This window comes from Sinohyriopsis cumingii, chromosome 6, assembly GCF_028554795.1.
Source record: "Sinohyriopsis cumingii isolate HCF-2022 chromosome 6, ASM2855479v2, whole genome shotgun sequence".
Lineage (NCBI taxonomy): Eukaryota > Metazoa > Mollusca > Bivalvia > Unionida > Unionidae > Sinohyriopsis > Sinohyriopsis cumingii.
In genome coordinates, this window is record NC_142966.1 from 85,198,751 (window position 1) to 85,211,833 (window position 13,083).

General features: G+C 35.0%; 1 protein-coding gene across 5 annotated transcripts in view; it reads left to right on the top strand.

The window, feature by feature from the left end:
• LOC149797360 (scavenger receptor cysteine-rich domain superfamily protein-like) overlaps positions 1-13,083 on the top strand; it is a 150,496-nt gene that overhangs the window by 43,231 nt on the left and 94,182 nt on the right. For all 5 annotated transcript variants that reach the window (XM_089962109.1, XM_089962106.1, XM_089962107.1 and 2 more), the window contains 2 exons: positions 10,712-10,868; positions 12,664-12,830. In XM_089962109.1, the coding sequence (XP_089818235.1) occupies positions 10,712-10,868; positions 12,664-12,830 (324 nt within the window). The remainder of the gene's footprint in view (positions 1-10,711; positions 10,869-12,663; positions 12,831-13,083) is intronic.

A 13,083-nucleotide genomic window follows, 5' to 3' on the forward strand; every position in this document is an offset into this window, starting at 1 on the left:
TTATCTACGCACATATAATCAGTATTTGTCACGAATAAATTTTAAACTAACAGACCAAATAGGACGATTAATTGACCTACGTGGGGAGGAATTGATTGTCAGTCTACATGTGAAATCGTAGATCTTTGATTTTAAGGATCCAGTAAATATTATATAATGTACCAGCACGTGAGGGTTTTTATACATGACAAAGAAGTACTTGAAAACGCCACCCGAACAGCGTTTTCACAAAACACAGAGCAATTTAACGTTAATTTAGTTATTGATGAACACGGAAACGAGGATTTCTTATTAACACAAGAACAGTTAGATGAGCTCCGTCGAGAACATATTGTCGCGATCATTTGTAGCAGAGATCAGATTTGAAATTATGCACACTCCTGTGTTAAAGTCGATCAACTTAAAAAATAATATTTCAGAATAAACAAATAAATATTGGTGCAAAATATATCTGATGAGGTGATTGTATTGAAAAATTCATCTTTTCTGAAATATTTTATTTTCTTCTGAAAATTTGATCATTTCACATAATTCTGAGTATCAACTAACCCATTAAAATTGCAAATTTGATCATTTTACATAAATCTGAGTACCAATTAACCCATCAAAATTACAAAATTGATTGGTTTGCATAAATCTGAGTACCAACTAACCCATCAAATTCAGAATGAATAATAATAATTCAGAATAAATAATAATAATTCAGAATAAATAACAATAATTCAGAATAAATAATAATGTTCAGAATAAATAATAATAATTCAGAAAAATATAATAATTCAGAAAAAATATAATAATTCTGAATAAATCTGAGCACCAACTAACCCATCAAAATTACGAAATTGATCATTTTACATAAATCTGAGTACCAACTAACCCATTAATTTCAGAAAGAATTAATAATTCAGAATAAATAATAATAATTCAGAAAAAAATATAATAATTCAGAATAAATCTGAGCACCAACTAACCCATCAAATTACGAAATTGATCGTTTTACATAAATCTGAGTACCAACTAACCCATCAAAATTACGAAATTGATCATTTTACATAAATCTGAGTACCAACTAACCCATCAATTTCAGAAAATAATAATAATTCAGAATAAATAAAATGAATAATAAATCTGAGTACCAACTAACCCATGAATTTCAGAAAAAATAAAATAATTCAGAAAAAATAAATAAAATAAATAATAATTCTGAGTACCAACTGACCCATCAAAATTATGAATTTGATTGGTCTGCATCATTCTGAGTACCAACTAGCCCATCAAAATTACAAAATTGATTGATTTGTATGATTCTGAGTACCAACTAGCCCATCAAAATTACAAAAAAAATATAATCTCGGAATAAATATAATCTCAGAATAAATATAATTAAGACAGGAATGCTTTGGTCGTTACCTGCTGACATAATTTTTCTTAAGTGTCTTATGCGGGTACTGATTGTTTTTTTGTTTTTTTTTGTTTCGTACTCGTTGGATAATCCCGACCTGACTTTTTCTACTGCAACAGAAAGAGGAACAAATTCATTTACTTGATCATCGTTTACGATAGCTAGTGACTGAAACATAGCTGCCTGAATCCGCTTTATGAACTTATATTAAGATGATAGAACATACTTATTTTCATTTTTAAGTTCTTCTAACGTTTCAAAATCAGATATTATTTTTTCAGGATTTAGTTCATTAGATATATTAATTCTGTTTTTCTCTAGTTTTTTAATAGCAGAAATAATGTCTTTGATATTTTCATGGTTGATTATATAATATATAAATCTTTAAAATAAAAAAAATCCCTATAGAACCCCTAGCGAGTGTTTAGCGAGTTCGTCGGGATGTTTCAAGGACGATACAAACATATATTATGAAACGAACTTCTATTCGAGTCTTTTAGCAAGTTCATTAAGTATGCAATGAATGAATTAAGGACGACACAAACATATATCATGAAATGTGAACCTCTATTCGAGTCTTTTAGCAGGTTTAAGTATACAATGAATTAAGGACGAAACAAACATATATTATGAAACAAACATCTATTCGAGTCTTTTAGCAAGTTCATTAAGTATGCAATGAATGAATGAAATGAAATATATGTAATGAATGAATGAATGAAATGAATGAATGAATATGAAATGAGGCCATTTTCTCCGCTCAACAGAACACCCACCCACCAAATAATCAACCCGTGGGTGACACAAAACATGTATCAACCACCAGTTGATATGTGGGAGGGTGTTCTGAGAGCGGAGAGGGGCTAGCGGTTCCTAAACAGACTGTAAATACAAACCTGCGAATCAATAACAGCGGTCCTAAGCGGTATGAATACAGCATGTTTCACCTACAGATCGATTTGTGAATGCAGCATGTTATAACCACCTGCGGATCAATAACAACGGTCAAATTACCTCAATTTCTCGTAACAGATCCGCTATGTTGTATGATGGGAAATACGTTTATATATTTAAAAACCATAAATGTACTTCTACGAGTAATAAATTACGACGTAAATGGTTAAACTGACTAATTACGACCATTAAAAATCGGAAATCTACGAAGAAAATTATATATTACAAAAGTAATCTCCCTTTACATAATTAAAAATTCAGTAGTATACGATCAGACAGTACTGAGTCCCCTCAAAAAATAAATGGTTTTAAGGTAATAATGATAGTTTATCTCATTAACAATATTGAAAGGTGATTTTCTGTTTAATATACTTTTGAGAAAGCAGATCTGTATATATTTTTCGCGACAAATTGTACCGAACGTGGATTAATATCAAAGTATTTGCCAGCTGAATACATCGATCGAAATATAATCACCTCACCGGTGATTTGTAGCCTTGATCACCCTTCTAGAAACTGTCTTACATCTTGCAGTATTACCACGTGCAGAGTTCTCGCTTTGTGTGACAACTCGAAGATTTGATAAATTGTTGTTCTGAGGGTTCCCGTCAATGTGATCGATCACAAGACCCTCTTTGATCAATCCGTTGAAACACTCGTACGTGAAACGATGACAGCGATAATGTTTCTTCCCAACAGTAAATATGAAATAACCATGATGATTAACAGAACCAACTGGTTTTTTCAATCTGCAATTTCTTATCATACCATTAATATTTGATTCATAGTTTGTTATTGTAGGATGTGAGACAAATTTATTTTGCTCCACATATGATAATATTATTTGTATAAATCATTGTTTGTCTGAAAACTTAGTTAGATAATCCTCCACGGATTTTATAGCATTTTCACTATTATTATTTTTTTTTGTCATAATATCTTTTAAGCTCTCTGTATCGTTTACCACCGCACTTTCCACATAATTCTCTTTTTCCTCGCACTCCAGTACCACATCGCAGACATGGTATTGGTCCTAAGCTTCCACGGTGAACATTTTGCATGTGTTGTCCGCAGAATTCCTTTTTACAGGATTTATTACAACGAGTCAATGAACCCACCATGAGCCATCCGCATTGAGACATACTATTTTAATTTAAATACTTGTCTGAAATATAGTATGAACGAATTCGATAGATTATCCCGAATAAAGCCCTGGAGCGTGGATAAATTCAACCTCGACAGAATATCTCCTAACGTGCCGATGCAAGATCTGGTTGATCCGAAAAATAAGGGTTTGATTAATAACATTCATGACTCCAAGGAAGAATTTCACACAGATGGTGCATCTCATGTCTGGTCAACGTTCAAGAATATACGCAACAAAGATATTAACGCTATGATGAACGACAAACGAGCAGCAATTATCATCATCTATCTTGATAATCGCAAATATCTTTTCAGAATAAAATTTGTCGTGTTGACAGAAACAGATGATTGGATTATCCGTGACAAATATGATCCTGTCCAAGTTAATAAAAAAACCGTCATACTAAGTAAAGATGCCAAACCAGGTCTATTGACAGGTATTGACAAACCGTATTATGAGCGTTCATATCCTGTGACCGCGGTTATTTATGGAATCTATGTGATAAATGAAAAACCCAGCGTTGATAAACTGGCGCCGATGAAATTTTCAAAAATAAATTGTGTGGCTGAACGAATAACAGAACATTTTACCATTTCGACTCGTGGAAACGGTCTAACGGATAAAAGACGTAAAATAATAAACACGTGGGGAGAAATGGTTAAAGATACAGGTGCGTCTATCAAAGATGTCGCTGAGTTAGGAAAAAGATTAAAATTTCCAATAACCGTAGCGACGATAACAGGAGAGATTTTGTATGAATCAAAATATAGATCAAAAGGAGCTTCGATTGAAATTATTGATCATAACGCACACGCGTGGAATAAAGCAGTATCAATATTTCCACGAGATCGAACTGTTAAATGTTATGCCATATATATGTTTGATTTTATTAACGAAATAAGTAAAAACGATCTTGTGTCAGTATGGTTATTTCAGTCTTGCGTGGAAGAAAAAAATCAATTTGATCAGTTTGTGAGACTAAATGGCGTTATTTATCGAACAAATTTTCTTCACGAGAAAATGAAAAATCTTGCACTGCAATATACTGATGACACTGACGAACTATTGAGCAACTGTTTTACTGTTGCGTCAGTTGCGGCTCATTTTGCTAGAAAGAAAAATTCGTGGAAGCCAACTAGGTTTCATTTTCTCAATGACATAATACTGAGTTGTGTCGAATATGGACACGGCGGACTATGGACCACTCAATACAATCATAGAGATGTTATTTCAGTTGATATGGTTGCATGTTATCCCGGAAGTTTTCTTGGATACGGTGATTGTTCTGTGTATTTTGAGCGATTCGGTCATCCGACGCACGAAATGACGCGAGTATCGATAAAAGGACCATTACCGGATTTTGACCTGACTGGATTTGCTCGTATTGAGTCATTCTAAATGTCTAAAGGACTTCATTCAATTTGTTATGTTTGGTTTGGAAAACATTTTTCAGAAAAAATGTGGACACCAATAGTACTATTACGGTATATGCTTGATTGTACGATGTTAACACGGTTGATTGTAAGCGAAGCAATTATATCATATCGAAAACAAACCGAAGTTTGGTTACCACATTCTGATGAAACCGATTCAAGAGATCTTGGTAGAAAAATAATCGGCAAGTTTACCCAAGGAGGAGCATATGGTCACAGACGACATTGTACAAGATTGATCATGGACGATGCTGAGTTAGATTTTATAATCGCTGATACAACGAACAAGAACACGTTTATAAGTCGAGAAACAGCTTTCTTGTCAAATGGAAATAAACTAGGTGCCATTGTGAGCTACATGGACGGTGAGTCACCACAGTATACTCATTTAAGATCATCGATGCTCGCGTATGTTTCAATAAATTTGTTATCGATGATAAATAAGGTTTCTACGCATGCCGTCAGAGTTGCTACTGATTCGTTTTATATAAGTTAAAAACATTCAATACTGTTGGAAAGATTAAACATAGACACTTGTGCATCGTGGGTTTCGTGGAGAATAAAAAAAAAATTAATGCTCGATTATTCAGAATCCGCTGATGTTGCGGTTAAAGATATTTACTGTAAAAAATATCAATCGTCGACAACTTCGTTGTTACCATCGGTATACGATCCAATAACTAGACACAAAACGGTTTATCTAAACGGACCTGGCGGTTCTGGTAAAACCACTCGAGCTATCGAACTATTTCAGAATTCAGATATTATTGTGCTAACACCCACACATAGACTCGCGCGAGAGATGAAACAACAAGGAGTACAATCATGTACTTATCACAGCTTTTTCCGATTAAAGGGTGATACATGGACATCTTTAAGGATGGGCGAGAAATACATTCCAAGGATTATAATATGGGATGAAATATGAACTGCACCACTAGAAACACTAAAAATATTTATTGACTGGTTATTAACAAGAAATACTGCCGTGATAATGTGTGGCAATCACGGTCAACCACCACTCGTAGCTGGACCATCTCCACATGATTGGCTGAAAAATTTCGTTGACCACTTCGAAGAAGTATCTGATGATCATAGAGCACTTGATGCAGCGTTGAAGGAATTTAAAAGATTAATCAGACTACAACCGAATAAAATTCAGTGTGAAGTAATACGTGAAATAATTTCAGAAACATCCATGAAAGACTTTCTACAAACGTGGCGACCAAACGATTTGATAGTTGCAAGTAGAAAGATAGTTCGTGATACACTTCAACGGGAGTTGTTTCAGTTACAACGAGAAAAGTTTCCAACGTTGCCAGTTCCGTTATGTTATCGACCAGCAAATACGCGACGGCAAAATATCGACGTTGATATACCAGGACACTTGACTCACTCAAGGAGGAAACAGAATATAGTATTGAATGACATTGTTGCAGTTGATGTTGATGTTGTTGAAGATGCTCTACGTGCTGAGAAATCCCCGTGGACTCTTGGATACGCGATGACGATTCATTCATCTCAGGGATTAACTATTACTGATACAGTTGCTTGGATCGTTGATGATCGTATCGAATGGTCGAACTTGGTTTATCTTGCAGTGTCTCGAGTTAGAAAAATATCTCAATTGAGACGAATCGTTATGGACTCGTCAGTGATTAGTGATGATATTGACGAATGTCAAAGCGATAATAAGAAAAAAAATTATCTGGTCATAAACAGTGTGATAAAAAAACAAACGCGATTTTGATCTTGATGTTGATTTTATTAATGCGCTGAAACAACAACAGAATAATCATTGTGCAAGTTGTAATTGTATAATCTTATGGCGGTATCTGAAAAATGATCCAAGACAATCTACCATAGATAGAAAAAATAACAATCTTGGTCATACACGAGAAAATATCATGTTGACCTGTCCTGAATGTAATCGACGTCGCGGCGCTGGCACCAGTGCTATTTAAGTGATTTGGGTGGTAATTGTGTGTTATCGGGAATTATCTGTAATTGTTCACATACAAATCCACGTTGAGGAGTAGCTGAATCCAGTCTGTAGATTGCGGGTCTACCTGAAGATCTTGTCACGGTGGATATTTTGTGTGTGGTAACACTCCAAATAGGATCAGTCGCTCTTTTTTACCACCTTCAAGTTCACCCGGTTCATACAAATATCTAACTGCAACATCACCCAATATTTTTTGTTTTTCAATATCTTTTCGTTGTGTTGGTATATTCTTTTTTGTAATTGCATTAATGGGTTTCATGTTGGTTGTTCGTGTAATCTCATTATTTAATGCAGCTATCACGCTTGGTAATCTTGCCACCCATTCACGAGATCTTTTATACTGAATCAATTCCTTCGCGTATTGATATCCAAATAACCGCTCAGCGAGTGTTCGATTAAATCGTTCAACAATTGCCTGATCACGGTGAATTGCAGTATGCCCTCGTCGTATTTTGGTATTATGTTGTTTCATCAACGATAATACTGGACCAAGAAATTCCTTGCCAGGATCAACCTGTAATAGTTGTGGCCATGGTAATGGTCCTTGTTGATAAATTCGTTTAAACGCATCAGATACTCCAGATGATGTTTCCGTTGATAGCGGTTCTGCATCTTTGTATCTACTTGCAACATCAACAACGGTTAGCGCGTATTTATACATTTTTCTACGTACAGTATCATATGGTAAAAACAGAATATCAGTTTGATGAACTTCATTAGGAACACTAACATCGAAATACGCGTACTGAATTCGTTTCGGTGGTGGTAGGTAAATTTGCCATATTGCCTGTTTGGATAACCACGCTTTAGCAGTAGAATGTTTAACCGCTGATGCAGCAACGAGTTTACTAATTGCTGCTTTACCCTTCCAGTATCCAATTGGTGAATAATGAATTGATTCCATTTTATATATTACCAGCACCTAGCGCTAATTTACCCTTCATCGTGGATCTTACTAACCAATTAGCTAATTTTTCTTTGATATTTTTATTTTTTATGGAATCTAGCGCATGAATCAATTTCACATCCGCAATATGTCTATGTTGTATATCATTGCTTCTATACGCAACATCATGAGCATGACAAGCTCGATCAATAGCGTTTATTGGTTCCTCGCCTGGTTTTGGTTGATCCTGATTATCAAGCCTGATATCAAGTCTGGTACCAGGACCGCAATAATTATATCCTGGTAGATGTTTTTCTCCTGGGTATTTAGCCCACGGAGTTCCCGGTAATTCTGTTAATTTTGCTGCAATATCGCCTCCTCGTTGCTTTTTTTTAACGCTGAATTATTACCGGAAATAATTTAAACTTCTTTGTACCACACCGCGTACACTTACCCGTAACCGCTGATCTGTTATTTTTTGTAGTAATAGTTGTTAGTGTATCCATACGTGTACGCATCCTGCACTTCACACAATATAAATCCATGGTTATTTTATACAGCATGGACATAATTGATTTCTCAGCGACAAGAAAACGAGAACCTGTCAAGCACCATCCTGCGTTACCAAATTCAATTAGAATGATAATAATATGACCATCTGGAAGTGGAAAGACACAGTCGTTACTTAATCTTATAATGAGATGGTTAAAGTTGGATAAATTGTATTTGGTAGCCCCATCAGTTGATGATCAACGATGTTATAATGTGTTTAAGGATTTTAATGAAAACACGGATAACGATGTTATCGAGTTTATAACCGATATTGATGAAGCACCATCAGTTGATTCCATAGACGGATTTATTAATAATCTATTGCATACGACGATGTGATGCTAGATAAACAATCAAACCCAGCCAGGATTTTTTCCCGTGGTAGACATAAAAATACCGATGTTATTTATGTTACTCAACGATACACACAAATACCAAAAGTAATCAGAGATAACTGTACTATTTTAGTTGTGTTTAATGGAGTTGATACACATAGGTTGCGAAATATTCATCAAACCTGGTGCAGCGGTGACATCGATATAATTAAATTTAAAAATATCTTTTCACGAGCGCAAGCTACTCCGCATGGATTGATAACAATACATTTACCCGATCCTAGAACAAGATATCGATTTGGACTTGATAAAATATTTGGATAGATTAATAGCAGCAGAGGTGGCGATGACCTCAAGTTGGTTCAAATCTCGCGAGTTTTCTAATTAACCGAAGTCCTCAAGCAAATATTCAGTTCGAAAGAAGCCTTATTTCAATTATTTGACGCTTCCAAAGTCTGTCTGTTCGTCCCCTCTGCTGCTCGCCCCATTTCGAAAAGCCAGCATAACTAAACTGTTGGATTGTACGATAATCTTAACATTTTGACTGCGGAAGGGCACAATAACGTATATTAATCGCATTGGGAGTGTATGTGTAGGAATAAGCCAAAGTTTGCGAATTTGGACTGTGTTCGTGACAATGTGTCGTATGTTAACGAGCTGAATTCAAACGGGTGCAGAGTACGTATCACATAACTTACGGTAAAATTATCCGCTATAGTGATAGAAAAATCTTCTTCGATGAAAAGGGGAAGTTTTGTGAAATATGTGGATTATATTTTAAGGGTACTAAGGCCGCTTAGGACAAACTATGATTTGCACTACTTATTTCTTCTTTTGTTGCATATGATTCTGTATTGCACCATACCTATAAGATAAGTTTAAATCAAAACTGAAGACCTGTCATCACGTCTGATATTCTTCAATTTCGTTCATAGAGACTCAAATTTAGAAATCTAGTCGTCATGCAAATGTAGAAAAGCAAATCCATCGTCAGCTTTCTTGAAATATTTTTATCATTTTAAAAGCTTGATGGAGATGGGTGCTGATAAACTGCGATAACATCTAAAGATACTCTGATAGACTAAAACAGTATTGTCTTCAAGTTACATAAGAATACAAATGTGTCAGAAGGTTATATATTTGCTTGTAAGGATGGATGTATTATTATCAGTAAGGTAGAGTTTGTCTTTGTAAAGTAAAGTGCTGCTCACCATGCTATACCATTCTCCATCCAATCACCGATCATGTTTGTTTGTAAGTGAGCTTAATGATTTGTCATGGCGTAGTAGACTTCAAGGCTATTTGCTGGCCAGTATGCGTGTGTTGGGCCTTAAGAGTGTGTGTGTGCCCATATAAACGGATTATGGTCTGTCGATCGGTGTCATTGTTATCCTTTTTCCATAATTTTGTATGCCTTGCCTCAGCAACTACTATGCATGTATCTTCTTTGCACAATCCAATGTTTTGGTTCTTATAAGCACGCGACCAACTTCAGTCATCGCAAACGTGGAAGCCCCATGGACACGTTCCTTGCGATATTTTGACACATGTCAGCACCTGTGTGCATAAATCCACTTTACACAATTCGGTTCACTATGGGAGCTTTCCACACTGTGTTGTGCCCATAACAACAATCTATACTACCTCTTATAAAAGCCAGTATGTATGTGTATGTGTGTGCAGTCTGCAATAAATCGCACCGTGAAATATGTTTTTAAAAGTGCCATTAATCGTGCATTGCATTCACATTTAGTAATAGTCAGAAAACTTAATTAAATGATTATGGAAATACGTCATTAGTTGTTTGCACTTTACGTTGTCTTAAAAACTAAATAGCCCTGGTTGGGGTAGAGTGCCAAAAGTGATCATAGTTTATATTATATATAAAAACATGTTACCACCTAAACCACTACATAATTTAAATCATCCCATTTAACATCATTAACTCGATCTAGTTGCATTGCACACATAATATGCAAGATCCAATTTCATTACAGATGATGTGGTACGAAATGTTCGCCTTGCTGGACGGCGAGGTGCTCACGAGGGAAGAGTTGAAATCGTAGGACCAGATGGAACGTGGGGAACTCTTAGTTATATTGATGGAAATACTGCCAAAGTTATTTGCAGAATGTTGGGTTTCGAATCAAGAGGGTATTTCATAACCACATTTAACGTAACTGGACAAATTAGTATTTAGTTTGTCCTTCACATTTCCGGAAAATAATCGAGGGCATGGCATATGCAAAATGATGACCCTTTGAGACAACTACTAATATAAATAGAATTATAATATCAAACGAACACACATTTTCTTTTCAACGCTTTATGCTAAATATTGAGTATTGTCTTCGTATATAATATAATAATTTTAAAGACTCGTTTTATTATCCAAAAATAGTGTCAAAACATGTATTTTATTAAATGTATACAAAACTGATAATTTCAAATGAAAATTAACCCTGAGGAAACGAAGGTCTAAGCTAAATGTATTTGTCTGTATTTTTGCATGTTCAAAACATAATCAAATCATTCGCTTCATTATGGCGATTTTGCGCTAATAATATTGCCAGCCTTTATCACATGGCCCACTATCAACTAATGACATGTAAAGATGAATAATTATAAATATTATATTAAATTAGTATTCCTCGCATTGTGTTTTGCCTTCAATACTCTTTAATGATATTTTATGGAACCCTGTATTGAATAAGTCCATGTCAGCTTATAGTATCATGTTGTTAGTGAATAAAGTGATCTATTCTACAGAAACATGATTATCAAAAAACCGGAATCGTAATAGGACTTATAAGAGTTCGATTCAAACATTGTGGATAAGCGTGAACACCTTGACCAAATATAGTCTATGGTAAAACGTTTTGGTTTGCCTTATGAGTATCTAGCTTACGTTCTGGATCACATGCTTGGAACCTGGTTTACATACTAAACAACCGGGCAATTAACGTGCTAATGAGCCGCACCCATCTCCTTGTTCAATTTGTTTCTATAAAAGGTAGACTTATGATCCAAAGAAAAAACAACATGGTCGTCATCTGCCGCGTGGTACAGGGGTGCACAGTTAATGATTCAGAGGCGGGGTTGGGGTGGTGGGGCGTAGCGGAATCTATGTAGCTGCCGGTTATCAAAATCAGTTCAGTTTGCAAGAAATCTGCAATTGTATTACATTGTTAACTTTTCAAGCTGAGGAATAAGATTAGTTCTTGTACGCATCAGGCATTTTCCATCCTGATGTGTAATCGAAATATGAATCAAAAGCGAAATTCAGAAGAATCATAAAATAAATTGGTATCTCATATACATCTTCCGTATTGTGCAAGTTTTCCTGTATTATCTGAGTTAAGTAACATTATTAGCAGAGAGTTAAACAAATCTGAAAGGTAATGCAAACCAGTCTATATTACATACTATTAAATGATGCAAACTAATCCTTTGGTAGTTGGGCAGACATAGTATTCCTTGCGTTTTCTTTATCGCTCATGTGTCATCCAGGATACATGTCTGCTGCATGATGCCCTAGTGCTAATCATCACTATATGCTGCCACACTGCAGACGTCGTATCAATATGACTGAACATGTTTTAAAGCAAACCCAAATCACTCACACACTCCTGGGTCCTTTAAAATTAAAAACATTGACAAATTTATATTTAGGTGCGTACAGAGAGGGGAAATATGATTGTTAACTTTGCGTTTTACAGAAATGGGTTCATTTATATGACATTCGATTATTCAGCAAAATATGCTGAAGCAGATTGTTTGAGATTAATAATAGCATAGCCTAAACCCAACTAAATAAAAGGTAAATAGTGTCCTTATTTTCCATACAAATGAATTATTTCAACTCATGTTGAAATGTGTATGCATTTGTGTAGGTCTATGTCACTATTGGTATGCATTTGTACTAAATATTTAAACTGTTTCATTTCAGAGAAGTGATAGTGTTTCCTAACATTTTTGGTATGGGTACTGGCCCCGTCTATTATGGCACATATGGATGCAAAGGACAAGAGACAAGCATTTCAGATTGTGCTTCATCTAACTGGAATGTCAACTATTATGACCACGGCAGTGATGTAGCAGTTAGCTGTGGCAGGGGTAGGGATTAAATGATGGATTTGTCATGCATGATAATCATCTTATTAGAACAATTCTTTGTTAACAACTATTAGGTCGGTATTTTAAATATATATTTGCATAATATCTCTGTTTTAAACAGGTATTACCCGTACCTTAATATATACAAAGATGACATGATTTGTTGGATTTATTTAATCTAAAGGAATTAATAACATTGTTTACTTAGAATCTTTTCAAATGAACCGTTAAGATTTAAAAGGGTATTAAGCTG